The following is a 14,627-nucleotide window of genomic DNA, read 5'->3' as shown; positions in this document are numbered from 1 at the left end:
GTGCCGCTCACGGGGGACACCTGCCCCGGGAACCAGGGTGTCGGGGTGCGGGAGCCAGAGGCACAGCCCGTGTGGGGCGCTGGACCGAGACTTCCCGCGCCGCCAGCTGGGCCCCCGGCCTTGGGGCTCCCGAGGGGCCGGCCCCGCCTCCAGACCCACGGGGCGGGGCCGCAGGAGGGCGTGTCCAGGGCTGCCCCGCCCCCGCCCCCGGGCTCCTGCCCCGCCCCTCGGGCTCCTGCCCCACAGTCCCCGCCGAGGCCGCCCAGCGCCGGGATGCCCGGGGCGGCCGCGACCCCTCGCCGCAGGGCGAGGCCCGGGGACCGCTCGGGGGACGCCGAGCCCGCCCCAGGGAACCGCACAGGTGAGCGCCGGGGCTGCGGGCCGCCAGCAGGGCTCTGCACCCATTTCACGGACGGGGAGGCTCAGAGGCGGGCGGCCCTGCGCGGGCGGGGAGCGGGGGCGCTCGGCTGGAGGTGGCCCGGGAGGGCACGGCGTGGGGGCAGGGGCGCACGACCAAGTCCGGGACCGCCCGACACCCCCTGAGGACGAGGCTCCCCGACCCTTCCACCGCCCCAGCGAGGCCGAAGCCGGGCTGCAGGCGGCTCGAAACCAGGCGGCGGCGTGCAGCCGCCCAGGTGCGCGCCCTCACCCGGCTCTGCCGGCCGCCCCGCTCGGTGCAGGGAGGTCGGTGCGGCGGCCGCGGGAAGCCGGCCTCCCACCCCCACTTCCCAGGTGGGGAAACTGAGCCTGTAGCGGAGTGACCGCCCAGGTCCCGGGGTCGCGGGGCGGGGTGAAGTCCGAGGTCCCCGCAGGGAGGGAGGGCTGGCGTTAGCAGACGTGGTGATTGATTTCAAGAGTGTTCTGAGGGCTGGCGGTGGTGTTCTGGGGGCGGGGGGGGGGGGGGGGGGGAGCGGGGAGGGTGAAGGAAACCCCTCCCGCACCCGGGTTTGAAGGCCGGCCTTGCTGCCTGAGTGCCGGCGAGGTCCAACCCTGGAGCGGTAGAACCGGGTGCTCCAGGGCCTCACCTTTGGGGGCGCCGCCCCTCCTCCTGAGCCACAGGGTCTCTGCATACCTGTGCCCCAGGACAGGTGCAAGACTGGCTCCCCGCACCGTGGGGGCTGGGCCTGCAGGAGCAGCTGGTCCTGGTCACACCCGGCTCAGGCTCACTGAGGCTGCCACCCCAGGGGTTACTGGTGGCAGCTCCTTCTCCCGTGAGTAACTGAGGCAAGGAGTAAGTTGTCAGCACAGCAGAGGACTCAGCCCCGGGAAGCAGGCCAGGTGAGGTGGGCTTGTTTCCTTTGACCCCCTCCTACCCCACCCCAGCCCAGCCCTCCCTTACCCACCCCTCCCGAATTTGGTGCTTGGCCTTTGTTCTTGAAGACCCTGTGGCTTGGTTGCAGCACTGCCTGGGGAGCTGGGTGTTGACCAAGAGGACCGACTGGACTTGCACCATAGGGCCGGGGATGGGAAGGGGAAAGGCCCTCAAGTACCTGTATGCAAGACTTTGCTGAGACCTCGGGGTGGGGAGGGGCCGCAGAGGCCAGTCCCGTGGGTTACACCCCTGCTTCTGATCCGCCACAGCTCAGCCTTTTCCCAGCCCGCAAGCTCTGCCCCAGCGCTTGGGGTTGGAAGCCCCCTGACCTGGGATGTGTCTGTCTCTGGCCCCAGTATCGCCACATGCTGGGCGCTGGGCTATGTATACCTGCCCCCAGGTTTGGGGACAGGCGCTGGAGCCCGGGGGGCGTGTGCGGTGACCCTGCCATGGCGTTCAGCCCCAGGGTCACACAGTCATCCAGCCTCCACCCTTCCCCTGGCACCATCTCTTGAGCCGTGAAGTGGGTGCCTGCTCGTCCCTGTGGGGCTGTGAAGTGTGGGGTCCTGTGCAGGCACCTGGCACTCCTTCACACATGGGGGAGGGGCAGGGAGGAGGGGGAATGTCCTGCAGCCGTAAAATGGACACGTTGCTCTGCTCTTCTGAGAGTGGGTGTGACAGTCCAGCTGTGAGGACACGGCATCCTGTGACCCACGGTGCTCCCTTATTGCCTGTGTGTGGCTGGTGGAGGGGCAGGGGCGGGGGGCTGGCTCAGAGCAGGGGTTTGAATGTTTGTTGAGTGGCTGCTGGGTGTCCGGCCAGCCAGGGAGGCCCCCTTCCACCGCCTACAGGGCCCCGTTGGCTCTGGCCCCCGTCCCAGGGCAGCTGCAGCAACTCCCTGATGGGGCAGATTGTGTGGGAACGTGGCCCTGCAGGAGGGACACAGGGTTCCAGCAGCCGGAGGTGACCCCCCCACGCGGTTCTGGATGGCCTGACGGAGGGGCCTGGGGAGAGGGCTGCCACAGGGGGTGGAGGGCTGCCGGCAAGGGCAGGCCCGGGCATCACTCCTACAGCCCTTCGTGGAGGGAGACCAGGCTCAGGCGAGCCGTGGGAATCCACGTGGCTGTGTTCCCCCGAGGCCAGCGGGGCCTACTGCCAGGTGCGGACAGAGCCTCAGTGTTCTCCCCTGGGAGGGGGCGTGCTCTCCTGGGCTGTGCTCTGGATGGCACCGTGTGGTCCACGGAGCGGGGGGCGGGGAGCCGACCTGCCAGCTGCCAGGGCAGCGTCCCAGTGACCCAGGTCCAGGCCTGCCCTCCACAGGGACGGGAGACACTGCCAGGGGGCTGGTGTCTTGCCTAGAGACACACAGCCAGGCTGTGGGCCTCCCACACGTGGCTGCTCCCCCGTGCTGGGTCTTGGAGTCTCACCCTCCATGGAACACCTGCACATGTACAGGTTACCCTTTTAAATTCTCTCTTTGGTTTCCCTTGCCATTAGGGGAAACAAGCCCTGAGCAAGAAGCGGGTCCCCTGTGGCTCAGGTGGGCTGCCTCCCCCATCTCCCGAATTCCTTTGCCAGAAGGGGAAGATAACTTATTTACCTGGGTCCTGGGGCTGAGGTCAGGGATTGAGGTCAGCGTGGGCTTCAGGGAGGAGGGTGGGAGGGGCCAGCCTGTGGTCCAAGGTTCCAGATAAAAGATTAACAAGTGAGGCCTGATCTTCACACCACGAACCATGCGGGCTGGGCTGGGCAAGCACCTGGTGGGTCCCTGCATGGATGGGGGGTCAGGGTATGGGCTTTGGAGAGTGCCTCTGCCCATCACCGTCCAGGGAGCCCACAGGGTTGGGTTGGGGTTGGTGTCGTCTTTGTGTCAAATCCACTTGCTGCGTTTTTCCTGTTGTTTTTCCTCCTCTAAGGTATATTTGGGCAAGAAAGAGACAAGGACAGGTGTCATGAAGGGCCTGAGGAAGATGCAGCCAAGGCTGAGGGGTGCGTTGGGCCAGCCCGAGGAAGGGCTCGGGGTGACCCCTCAGGAATCTGCCCCAGCAGCCCTTTGGCACCGTACTGCCTCCCTGCCCGGTCCTGGCTGTGCCTCAAATCCTGTGGAAAGGTCTTGGGTGGACATGTATCTGGAAAACGGGCTCAGCCCAGAGAGGTGTTCGCCGGCCTGCAGGCCCAGGCAAGGGGTGCAGGAGACCCTATCAGCCCCGGAGTGGGAGGTGCGGGTGGAGGGGTTGGGGGCCCTGGACTGGAGGCTGGGAAGTGCTGCCAGAAGGGGCTGCTGCTGAGCTGCAAGCACGGCTCTCAGGTCTCCATGGGGTGGTCCTCCCTTCTTGTGACCCTGGGGGCCAGTCACACCTCACAGATGGGGACGTGGAGTCTGCGCAAAGGGGGTACCAGTGTCTGGGGACCCAGTGGGCAGGGCCTGGGGGGCTATCCCCGAAGAGCAAGTATGACCTTCCGTGTCAGTTCATGGGCCCTGGGAGGAGGGGCCTGAGCCCCCAGCCTCTTCAGGGGTTTGTTCCTCAGGCCTGTGTCTTCAGGTGCCTCTACAGGGCTGCATTGCCCCCAGCTGAGTCTCTTGGGAACCCTGCAGCCCCCGCCCCATGTGTCCACTGGGTGAGCTCCACATCTCTTCCTTGTCCTGTGAAGGGGGTGCATGCACTGTGGAGGAGGGCCTGGGGGCAGCGCAGCCCCGTCTCCGCCCCCTACTTGCACAACTGTAGGGCTCTGAGCACTTGGGGAGGAGCACGCCCTCCCCCCCCAGGGTGGTGAAACCCAGGAGGGGTGCCCTGGCCACCAGAAGTGGTGGCCGTACAGAATGTGACTGTTGACAGCGGGGCCTCTCCCCACCCAAGGCACAGGCTGGAGTGCTGTCTGACGTGGCAGGGGTGTGCCCCCCAACTCCCCCGAGGCTACAATCTGGGGTAGACCCTCACCCAGCCCCCGCCACACCCACAGGCAGGCCTCAGGCCCAGAGCCATGGGGTGATGGTCCCCCAGCTGGGGGGGCTGCAGAGCCGGTGGGCAGAGCACCAGGAGTTGGGCTGGGCTCGGGGGGGGGGGCAGAGTACACCCCCCACTCCATGCAGCCGAGGCGCCTACAGGGGGCTCGCTCCCTGACTCTTTAGTTCCTTGGGATAAACCCGCAGAGCAGAGGGACTGAGCGCTGGCCTCCCAGCTTGGCCCCATTCCCTGTCCTCTGAGCACCTGCTCCATCCCTGGGGCACTGGAGCCTCCTAGGAGGTTCTAGAAGGTTCTATTTGTGCAGACCCAGCCCAGGGCTGGTGTGGGGCTGAGGAGAGTGTGGTGAGCACACCTCATCCTGGATTCAGCCTCTCCATGGGCGATCTCCCCTCCCCTCATGTCCTCCCTCTCCTTCCCCACCCCCTGTCCCAGGCAGGGCTGAGAGAAGCTGCTTAGCCTCAGCAGAATGCAGAAGTAGCAGCTCTAAATCAGGACCAGGAAGTGTTGGCTGCCCAGTGACCCTGGGAAAGGGCCGCGTGGCCAGCCTGTGGCCGCCATGGCCATCTACCTGGCTCCAGTCTCCTGCCTACCTCCTGGCTGACAGGACAGCACGAGTCTGGGCCGACGGGTCCTGGTGGGGGCGCTGATCCCAGCTCTGGTCTGTCCAGGGCACCCTTCCATCCATCATGTACATTAAACTCCTTGGGCGCCTGCAGAAGCAGAGCCTGCTTAGTTACCGCCCAGAGCCTGGGGTCAGTGTCCACGTCCACGGGGAAGGCCAGGCCTGCTGCCCAAGCAGAGGCGTCCAGGTCGGGGCACGCGCCAACACCCTGCGCCCATTCCCCTCATGCCTCCCCCTCTCCCCGCCGCGGGTAGTCTTTTTAACGTGACCAAGGGAACAAGCCAGAGACTACACCTCATGTTTAAAATTTGCATTTCTTTGATTGACAGAGTGTTGTCCTGAAATGTGTTAGGAGCTTTATTGAGATGTGATTCATAGACCGTACGATTCACCGCCTTTAAGAGTACAGTTAACGCATGCGGATCGTGCAGCTGCCACCACAGCCGCTTCGCACATTTTCATCACCCCCAGAAGAAGCCGTGCACTTAGCAGCCCCTTTGCCCCCGTGGGTGAGGACTTGCCTCTTTGGGCATTTCAGACAAATGCAGTCAGACACCGTGAGGTTGTGTATGGGCTCCGGACCTTGAGCATTGGTCCTCACCAGGCTCAGCCACACCGCTGGCCATTCCACTGCTTCTGTCCCCTGAGATCTGTGCATGGCTCCGAACACGGCCACGTCCCCATCCCTCCATCAGCAGGCAGCATGGTGGCTCCTACTTTTCAGCAGCTGTGAATAACGCGGCTGTGGATGCGGGTCCCATAGCTGCGTTCCCGTGGGCAGCATGGGGCTGTGGGTCCCCACCCCCACCCCAGCCCGGGACACCTGTCACCTTCTGACTGTCTCACGTCCGGCGCTGCTGGATGGGAAGCTGCACCAACCTGACGATCTGAGTAGCGTTTTCCTGAAGGCAACAGATATTGCGCATCTTTTTTTTTTTTTTTTTATTGCGCATCTTTTCATGCGCTTATTGGCAGCCATTGGTTTATCTCTAGAGAAACATCCCTCCGGATCCTTGGCCCATTCTTAAATTCTATAATTCAGTCTATAATTCATGCATTTTAAACCCGAGTCCCTGACCGGCAGTGTGACTGGCAGGTGTTCTCTCACACCTGTAGCTCGCCTCTTCACTTTCTTGATCATGTCCTTTGAAACACAAGTGTTTTTAGTTTTAACCAAGTCCCGTTTACCTATGTTTTCCTTTCCTTGTGCGTCTTCTGGGGTCACATCTGAGACACCGTTGTCTAATCCGAGGGTGAAAGAGGCCTCCACTCTGCTTTCTTCCAGGACTTTGGTGGATTTTGCTCCAGGCCTGTGGCTTCTTCACATGCGCTGTGGTGCTGGGGGCGCCACGGCTGTGCCTCAATTCAGGACTTTGACCTCTGCTGCCAGTGTCTTAGTGTTCTCAGGGTTTAACTTTTGCCCGGCCTTTCATTCCATTTCTCCTCTGTAAGTGTCCCCTGGATGCCCCCGGCCGGGGTTTGTGATCACTTCGCCTCCGGAGTACTGGCGGCTGCCCTGCTGAAACAGGACGGATTTCTGTGTGTCTATCCTGCCTCTGGCGGCCTGGCTGGACTTCTTATTAGTTTCCGCAGGTTTTTTCTGAATTCCTGGGTATTTTCTAGATCCGAGCTCAGGTCATTGGATGGAGAAGTCTTCTTCCTTGATGACTTCAACACCTTTTCATTTTCTTTCTTTCTTTTTTTTTTTAATAAAGATTTTATTTATTCACTCATGGGAGACAGAGAGAGAGAAGCAGAGACACAGGCAGAGGGAGAAGCAGGCTCTTCACAGGGAGCCCGATGTGGGACTCGATCCTGGAACCCCGGGATCACGCCCTGAGCCAAAGACAGATGCCCAACCGCTAAGCCACCCAGGCATCCCACCTTTTCATTTTCTTAACTGGTTGCCCTGCCCCTGGATTCTGAGATATTTGTGTTTTTTTTTTTTCTGATTTACTTGTAACTTTTCTGTTGTGATTCTGACACCATCTTGTTAATATGTGAGTGCCGTCTACAGGGGAGATGCCTCTGCTCGTCTACTACCTTACTTTCCTCTGGGCCATCCCTGGGGTGCTTGTGAGCATGGCCTGAGGCTAGGACTGAGGGTCCTTCTTGACCAGAACCTTCTATCGGAGCTGCCGTGCTGTTGGTGGTGGTGACACTGGTGATGGATGCCTGCTCACAGGGAAGCCTAGCACTGTCCACCCTCACTGGTACCTGCGGTGTGGCATTGGCCCTGCTGTGCCTTCGTGTCTCCACCTGTGAGAAAGTGGCAGACACCTGCTCAGGGGGTGGTCCCCCAGCAAAGCACCGGAAGGTGCCCAGCATCACCCGAGGTGACCCAGGGTCAGCCCCCAGTTAAGTGCACAGAGCCTGAGGGCGCCCGGCTCACGCTCTCCCCACATTTCAGCCTGTGAGGCCCTATCCGGGCTCTCGTGGGGCAGAGCCAGGGATGGGGTAGGTGTAGGCAGTCACTGTGCATGGTGGGTGTCAGGTCCACGGCTCCCGCTGCTTCCTGGTGCGGGCCTGGCTGTGCCCCTCAGGGCCAACTTCAGGGCCCTGGCCCCTCCACAAGCTCACTCTGACGGCTACACGGGCATGGCAAGGCTAGGGATGTGGGAAGCCCGGGCTGGCCATGCGCGGATGTGGGAAGCCCAGTGCCACGTGCGTGCATATGGCCTGGGGGTAGATTTTAGAAGCAGAGCCCATGGGGTTTGCTGGTGAATTGGCCGTGGGTTGAGAAAGTTGGGGGAGCTCCAGTTTTGGGGCTGGAGCAGGTGGCGGAGGGAGGCCTAGTATGGATGTCCATACGCCCACGAGGAAGGCCAGAACTGCAAGCGGGGCGTGGGGGCACGTGGCCGGGTCCCGTCGGCCATGGGGGCAGCAGAACCGCATGCCTAGCGGCTCCCGGGCCTTATCCTGAACAGAGAAGCTGCCCTCGGGGGCACATGGCCGTGTGTGTGTCTGTGTGCACACGCATGTGTTGAGAAGCAGGCCAGGGCCGCCCTGCCTGGGGCCATATCCCTGCTCCATGATTTCGGGATGTGGGTCGGCCTCCCTGCACCTCAGGGTGCTGACCTGTGGGGGCGAGAACGGCGGCCCCCAGGCAGGCACTGTGCAGGTTAATGCGTGTACGACATGCATTCTGCATCCGGCGCGCAGCAAGTTCCATGCGAGTGCCAGCCGTGTCATTATGCATTGCCACTTTGCTCAGGCTGTCTCTTTGCACCCTCATGTCAAGATGGCACAGCTGAGCTTGGTTGTCGGGATGTGCCTGATGCCCCTACCTCCACAGCTGGGCATGCTCGCCAGTTCCAGCCTGTGCCCTTCCATGCACTCGGGAGCACATCCTGCTGTACGAATCCCAACTTCAGATGCCCAATCATTTCCTTTGCCTAAATTTCCGGGTGATCTGGGAGAGGTTGGGATACGCGTGCCTCCAGCAGATTTGCCGGGCGGCGTTCACAGCCTCGTGACCTTCACTCGGGGTCCTTTCCTCTTACTTTTGGTGCGTGAGGCCTAAGGACCAGCTCCCCCAACGCTGTCAGGACAGGTGTCCTTTCCTGCCTCTCGGCTCGTTGCATTTCATCTGCGAAGCGCTGGATCCCCATCGGCTCCTTCCCATAGGATGATGTGTTGGGTCTCGAGAGGTGATGGGACTGAACCTTCGTCCCGTGTTCTCCAAGCACCTTTTCCTAATTGCATCTCCGTTACTGAGAACAAGGGAAGTTCTCCAGTTCACGCTTCACGTGTCCCTTCTTTTACCCTCGATTTTTTCTTTGGAGCTATACTTGGATGCTCGTTATGTACAGCGGGCCCTCGAGCCTCAAAGGCACTGGGTGTGGACCTCTGCAGCTGGCATTCAGGTGTCACCTAGACTCCCCTGAGGCTTTACCACATGGACGGTCAGTGGGCAGGCGGACCCAGAGGAAAGCAAGTGTCATTGAGAACGTCGCGAGTAAGAGAAAACACGCCGGCAGTCGTCCTGTGAAAGGTCCAGGGTATGCGCACCTGAGCCGTTCAAACCCATTTTGCTCAGGGTCACCTGAATCTCCTGTTGTTCTCCGAAACTGCGGAGTTTGCTCACAGGACCGTCCGCTTCATGTTCACCCCGGGCTTACCTGACCATCCCCTCTGTGTTCACCCCCGGGCCCACGCCCACGGGGGCATCCACTCTGTGTTCACCCCCAGGCTCAACTGGCCATCCACTCCATGTTCACCCTGGGCCTGGCTGGATGACTGTCACGCCTGATGGGCTAGCAACTTGTCCAGAGTCCTGTGGCTGCTGGGGCAGCGGTGCCTATTCTAGGCAGGGCCCTGCCAACCATCCGGCCTCCGGGGTGGGGTCCTCATGCCACGCCACCTCTGCCCTCTTCTTCCACAGGAACATGCACGCACATGCAGCCACCCCCGCGGGGCACCCTCCAGGTCGTCCGTGGCAACGGCACCTCTGTGGGGACTGTGATCGTGTTCCACTGCCCCTCAGGCCACCAGATGGTCGGGTCTGGCCTCCTCACCTGTGCCTGGAAGGGAAGCATCGCCGAGTGGTCTTCAGTGACCCCCGTGTGCAAATGTGAGGTCCGGTCCCCCGAACCACCCCTGGCTCAGCACCTGTGGGGTTGGGGGGGACTGATCCATGGAGAGGGTACAGTGGGTGTGGTGACCGTTGGGCCTCATGCAGGGTCCCCACCCTGGTGCTGGCAGTTGGACAGCCTCCTGCCGTGTGTGCATGTGCCCCCCAGGCCCAGCACCTGCAGCTTGGTTACCTGGGTCCTCTGGACTAGCACTGTGTCACCCTCGAAGCAGGCAGCTGCATTTGTTCATTTGGTCATTCTCTCATGCATGCACGTGGCAGCCCCAGATAGGGCCCAGCATGTGCCACCCATCCTAGACCTGGGGCTGCTGAGGGCCAGGATGCTCCCCATCGGGGGGAAGAGATGGCTTTCTGGCTTCCAGTTGTGTGTCACATGGGGCATTAGAGGATAACATGCAGTACAGATCCTCCACAGGCAGTCAGTGTTGTGTTGACACGTGTGCCCAGAAGAGGCTCCATAGCCAACACAGCCGCGATCATGCTGGGCTGACAGGCTGTGGTACTTCTCAGAGCCTTTAACGTGATCGTGGGCCGGGGGAACCTCAGAAGAAGGGTACCGGTTAGGACCAGGCTCTAGGAGACAGGATATTGGGGTTCACTGAGATGGCATGTTCTCGTGCCCATGGCCCTCAGCAAGGGCATCTCGTAGGGTACCCCCATGATGGCTCTGGGGCACGGCCCTGGATGACGGCACCTGGTTGGGCCAGGCCTGGCAAGGACAGCCCTCAGAGGTGTCCACGCCCTCCTCTGGCCAGAACATGGACGTGCAGCTGCAGGGAGCCCAGGGAGGCCCCCGGCCTGGGTGGCCGTGTTCAGGCAGGACCAGGCTGGGTGCGAGTGGTGTCCCCCATGGGCACGGTGTGCAGTGTTGCGAGCGTACCTAGGCCTAGTCTTCCCAGAACGCCCTTAGGACCCAGGAAGTGGCAAAGGTCCTTTGACCCCAAACACAGGTGTTTTTCTTGTTGAATGACCTGAGAAAGCGCCCGGGGCCCTGAAGCGTTGGCGGGGGCTGTGTGCCAGCACCAGAGCCCAGGCTGCAGTGTGGGGACCAGAGCACCGCACTCCCCTCTCCATTAGAGCCGTTCCCAGTGTGCCGCTGCAAGCTCCTACATACCCTCCAGAACCCTGCCTGGCACCCTGATCTTACAGGCAGGGATCCCTGATAGCACCCCCACACAGCAGTTAGCACAGAATGTTGCCCTCCCCACCCTCCCTGAGGGAACGGGCTCGCCCAGGGCCCAGACAAACCCCACGCAGGAGATGGCCTGGTGTCCCTTGCAGCCGTGCCGCCCTACGAGACCTTCGGCTTCAAGGTGGCCGTGATCGCCTCCATTGTCAGCTGCGCCATCATCCTGCTCATGTCCATGGCCTTCCTCACCTGCTGCCTCCTGCGATGCATGAAGAGGAATGAGTCACCGCCTGACAGGTACGCTGGTCCCACTGTCCGAGCTGGGGCCTCCTCCGGGCGTATGGGGTCGGGGGCTGCCCTGGCCCCTCAGGAGCCCAGGACTCGGCCTGCGCCCTGCCATGCCGGGTGAGCCGGACTGCCCAGCGGTGCTGCGCTTTCACCGTCTTCACCATAAACGTAGCTTTTCCTGCGTGTTTTCACTGCAGAACATTCACAGTGTCCGAGCTGCCCTGCTAACCCGACCCATCCTACAGCTTCCCGCCTCGCAGACATGTTGGCATCCTGAGCGTCCTTCCCCGTCTCTCCCCAGGGCAACCCAGCTGTGGCTCCAGCTGAGGGCCGGGGACCTGGAGACAGTGCCCGCTGCCTACCTCGACCTCAGGGGTCTGAACAGCGGCGGCGGCAGCGGCAGTGGCGGGGAGCCCAGGGGCTGGCCTGGCCAGGCGCACGACAACTACAGTTTTACCACGTGGGCATGGGCGCGGCATGGGGGGTGTCGGGCAGGGGCAGGGGGCCCAGATCGGTCAGAACACCACCACCCCAGGCTCACCTGGGCCTCAACTCCCACTCTCTGGGCTGGTGGCGGGCGGTCCTTGGGTCCAGGGTCCAGACCCTGCAGCTGAGCGCCGGGCCACTGCCACCGCATGCGTTTATCTGGGGAAGTCAGACCCGAGGGGAAGCGAGCTCCCTTCTCCAGGACACAGCACGCTCCCTGTCGCTGCCTCCTGTCCTCGCATGATTCCCGCACGCACAAGCTTCCCAAACTGTTACAAGGACGTCCTCGTATGTTCCTCTGACTCAAGGAGTCTGGTCCGGGCGGCGCGTGGCTTGGTGTCACCAGCTTTGAGCATGTGCCCTCTGACCCTGATGACGAATGGCAGCAGCCGCTGGGTCTCCAAGTGCTGTAATCTGGCAGCAGGGCCTGTTGGTCTGGGCCTGTGGACCCACAGAGACTGTCCCCATGAGGTGCCTGTGGGGACGTGGGTGTAGGTCACAGACTGGGGTGGGGGTAGGGTCTCCGTGAGGCAGGTCCAGGTCAGGTGACGAAAAAGGGATCCTGTGAGGGAGGGAACACTCTGCTGCCCCACCACCCAGGCCTCAGGGTCTGGGGGTCACCCCGCCATGCCCTGTGGGTCACAGAACCTGATGTCAGGTTGTGCTGCGTGCAGGTCAGTCACTGCCCCCCATGAGGAGCAAGGGTGGGCTCTGCGGATTTTACTCCTTTTCTGTTTGTGTTGTTTGCACGTCACTCGGAACTCCTTCCTAAAACTTTGTTTTGGAGAAATGTCATGAATACCCAGAAGCAGAGGGACCAGTGTGATGGGTCCAGGCTCACGGTCTCTGTCTGCCGACCCCAGTCCTTCCCTGGTGGGAACCGCACCCACTTCCACTCCCACGAGGTGCTCTGGGCCACCCTGTGCCCCTCCTGCCATGGCCTGGAGCCCCCTGCCCTTTGAGGAGGTGGGGAGAGGGCAGCACTCAGAATTGGGCCAGCTGCCCCCTCCCTCCACCTGTCCCCAACCCGATGGCCATGCCACGTGGTGGCCGCTCGCCCCTGTGTCCTCCCTGGAGCAGCCAGGGTCTCGGTCAGGCCGGGGCCAGATCAGTGAGTGTGACCATCACCGCTCATCCTGCTCTTGTCCCTGAGGCTCAGGGGGTAGCGTCCGCGTGGACATGGGGTGGCTGTCTGGTGCCCCAGGCTGGGCCAGCAGAAAGGAACCCATGTCCCATCTCCCTCCCTGGACCCCACAGGCACCAGCATCTGTGGTGGTGCAGTGGCAGAGATGCTGCCCTGTGCCCTTTCCACCACCGCCTCCTGCCTCCCGCCACCCTGGTGGTGTGCCCCAAGCGCTGGACCGTTGGGCCAAGTGGTCTGGATGTTTTCGTTCCCCATTCTGTCCCTGGGAGCACAAGTCCGGCCATCCCCCGGCCGCTGCCCAATCACCTTGGGTTGTGAGTTGTTGTCTGCTTGCTAACGCAGCAGGTGTCAGTGTCCCACGCATGGGTGCCTCCCCCATGCACACTGAGGACACGCGTCTCCCACGCCTTCGGTGCTGCCCACATCGCTGGCTTTAGTGGGTTTGTGTGCTGAGCCACGGCAGTGACGGGTCAGTTCTGGGTGCAGCGTGCCTACGGAGCACGACCCTACGGGCCCGCTCAGATACCTTCCTCCGGCTCCAGCCGTGGGCAGGGTCTTGCCAATGTAGCCCCACCTCAGACAGCAGATCCTAGACAGGTGCAGAGGTTTGGGGTCACCCCACCCAGCAGCGTCTACCCCGTTACTGACCTGTGACAGACTGTCTCGTGTCTAGCTGGGACGTGCCCTCCTCAGCAGGGCCCAGTCACCCAGCAGCCGCACCACAGCAGCCAGCCCGTCTCTGGGAGGCGAGGTGCGCCCTTGCCCTTGACTCTGCCTCCCGGGTGCTTCCTGGCTCCCGCTCCCGCCCCCTGTGCCAGACACTGTTCTAACTGGAGGTGGGGGCACTTTTCATCCCCCTTTGAGAGGCATGTCCAGCATCACACGCAACTACTGAGCATGAGGCCGGTTTGAGTGAAGCCTATCTGGCTCCGAGGTCCATAGACTCGCCTGCTAAGCAGCCTTTTCTCTCCGCTAAGTAATTGATTCATTCATTTACCGAACTAACAGATAGCTTCTCAATTCCTACTATTTCCTAAAGCTCTTCTGAGAATTAGATGTGGGTGGGAGCAGAGATCTAGGGGGAGCTTTCTGGAGGGGCCACCTGAGGTGCACAGAGGGGGAGAGCCTGTGTTGTGGGTTGAGGGTGAAGTGCATAAGGGAACGGAAGATGCAGATGACCTCAGGACAGCGTGACAGGAGCAGGGTCCCCCTGGATGTGCCTGCAACCCCTTGGTCCCTTCTCTGCCTGGGGCCCTCTGGCCATGAGAAAGTCTGGCCCCTGGGGTTTATGCACACCCTGAATGAGCCCCTTCCACACTGCTTCTTGGGCCCCCTGCCTGGACAGGGGAGGGGTCGGAGGCCAGGCAGGGGTGCCAGGTCCGAGCTGCCCTGAGCCCACTGAAGGTCAGCATGGAATGCACCGCAGTTACATGGGGTCCCTGCTCCGCCCCCAAGTCTTGCCATCTTCTTCCTGCAGAGACCTGGGTGAGGGTACCCAAGAGCTGGCTGGTACGGCCCATGGCGTGGACAAGGACCCCTGGACCTCTGGTTGTCCTGCCGGCTGCCCCTGGGCCCAGGCGATGGTACACACAGCAGACCTGGGGCGCACACCGCCGGCCTCCTGGGCCCCCGCAGGAACGTCCCGACAGCACATGGCCTACGTCCCGGGGTGACTGGGGCAGAGTCCAGAGCCTGCCTGCCATGCGGGGGGACCCGCCAACCCCACTGCCCAGCCACCCACCTCGACCTGCGTGTCCAGCTTGAGATTGGTCAGCCTCCAGGTTTTGGGAGCCCTCAGGGAGCCGAGCTAGGGGCTCCGGCAGGGTGTCCTGTGCAGGGGAGCCCAGCTGGGCAGCTTCCATAGAGGTACCCCCAGGTGAGCCCTAAGACCTGACTCCTTTGAAGACAGTGGGGGTGTTTTGCGCCAGGAGCAGGGAGTGCTGGCACAGCTCTGTGGGCTACCTTGTCTCGGCGCCTGGCCTGTGAACAGGGACCCAGCTGGGTGCCGCCTCTGCTCTCGGCCAAGTAGTCACGAGGGGACGGGGGTGTGTAATAAACAGTTCTGATCCTGGAAAAGGGAAGGTAA

General features: G+C 62.3%; 1 protein-coding gene across 2 annotated transcripts; it reads left to right on the top strand.

Annotated features, from left to right (window-relative positions):
* The first annotated feature begins 246 nt into the window (after positions 1-246).
* On the top strand, positions 247-14,627 carry SUSD3 (sushi domain containing 3). Of its 2 annotated transcripts, none has more exons than XM_025423660.3 (5): positions 247-361; positions 9,285-9,473; positions 10,776-10,920; positions 11,213-11,371; positions 14,019-14,627. In XM_025423660.3, the coding sequence occupies exons 1-5, from the start codon at positions 274-276 to the stop codon at positions 14,212-14,214; spliced, it is 777 nt and encodes a 258-aa protein (XP_025279445.1). In that variant the 5' UTR covers positions 247-273; the 3' UTR covers positions 14,215-14,627. The 2 variants fall into 2 exon arrangements, with proteins under 2 accessions (XP_025279445.1, XP_025279446.1); XM_025423661.3 differs by lacking the exon at positions 247-361 and adding an exon at positions 962-1,278.

This window comes from Canis lupus, chromosome 1 (genome assembly GCF_003254725.2).
Source record: "Canis lupus dingo isolate Sandy chromosome 1, ASM325472v2, whole genome shotgun sequence".
Classification (NCBI taxonomy): domain Eukaryota; kingdom Metazoa; phylum Chordata; class Mammalia; order Carnivora; family Canidae; genus Canis; species Canis lupus.
This window is presented reverse-complemented; position numbering and strand designations above follow the sequence as displayed.

Bases quoted from the DNA above. Each gene is read 5' to 3' on its own strand.
- SUSD3 (XM_025423660.3), top strand. From the start codon at position 274: ATGCCCGGGGCGGCCGCGACCCCTCGCCGCAGGGCGAGGCCCGGGGAC. The intron at 9,474-10,775 runs GTGAGGTCCGGT...TGTCCCTTGCAG, and splicing joins AGTGACCCCCGTGTGCAAAT to CCGTGCCGCCCTACGAGACC. The intron at 11,372-14,018 runs GTGGGCATGGGC...TTCTTCCTGCAG, and splicing joins GACAACTACAGTTTTACCAC to AGACCTGGGTGAGGGTACCC.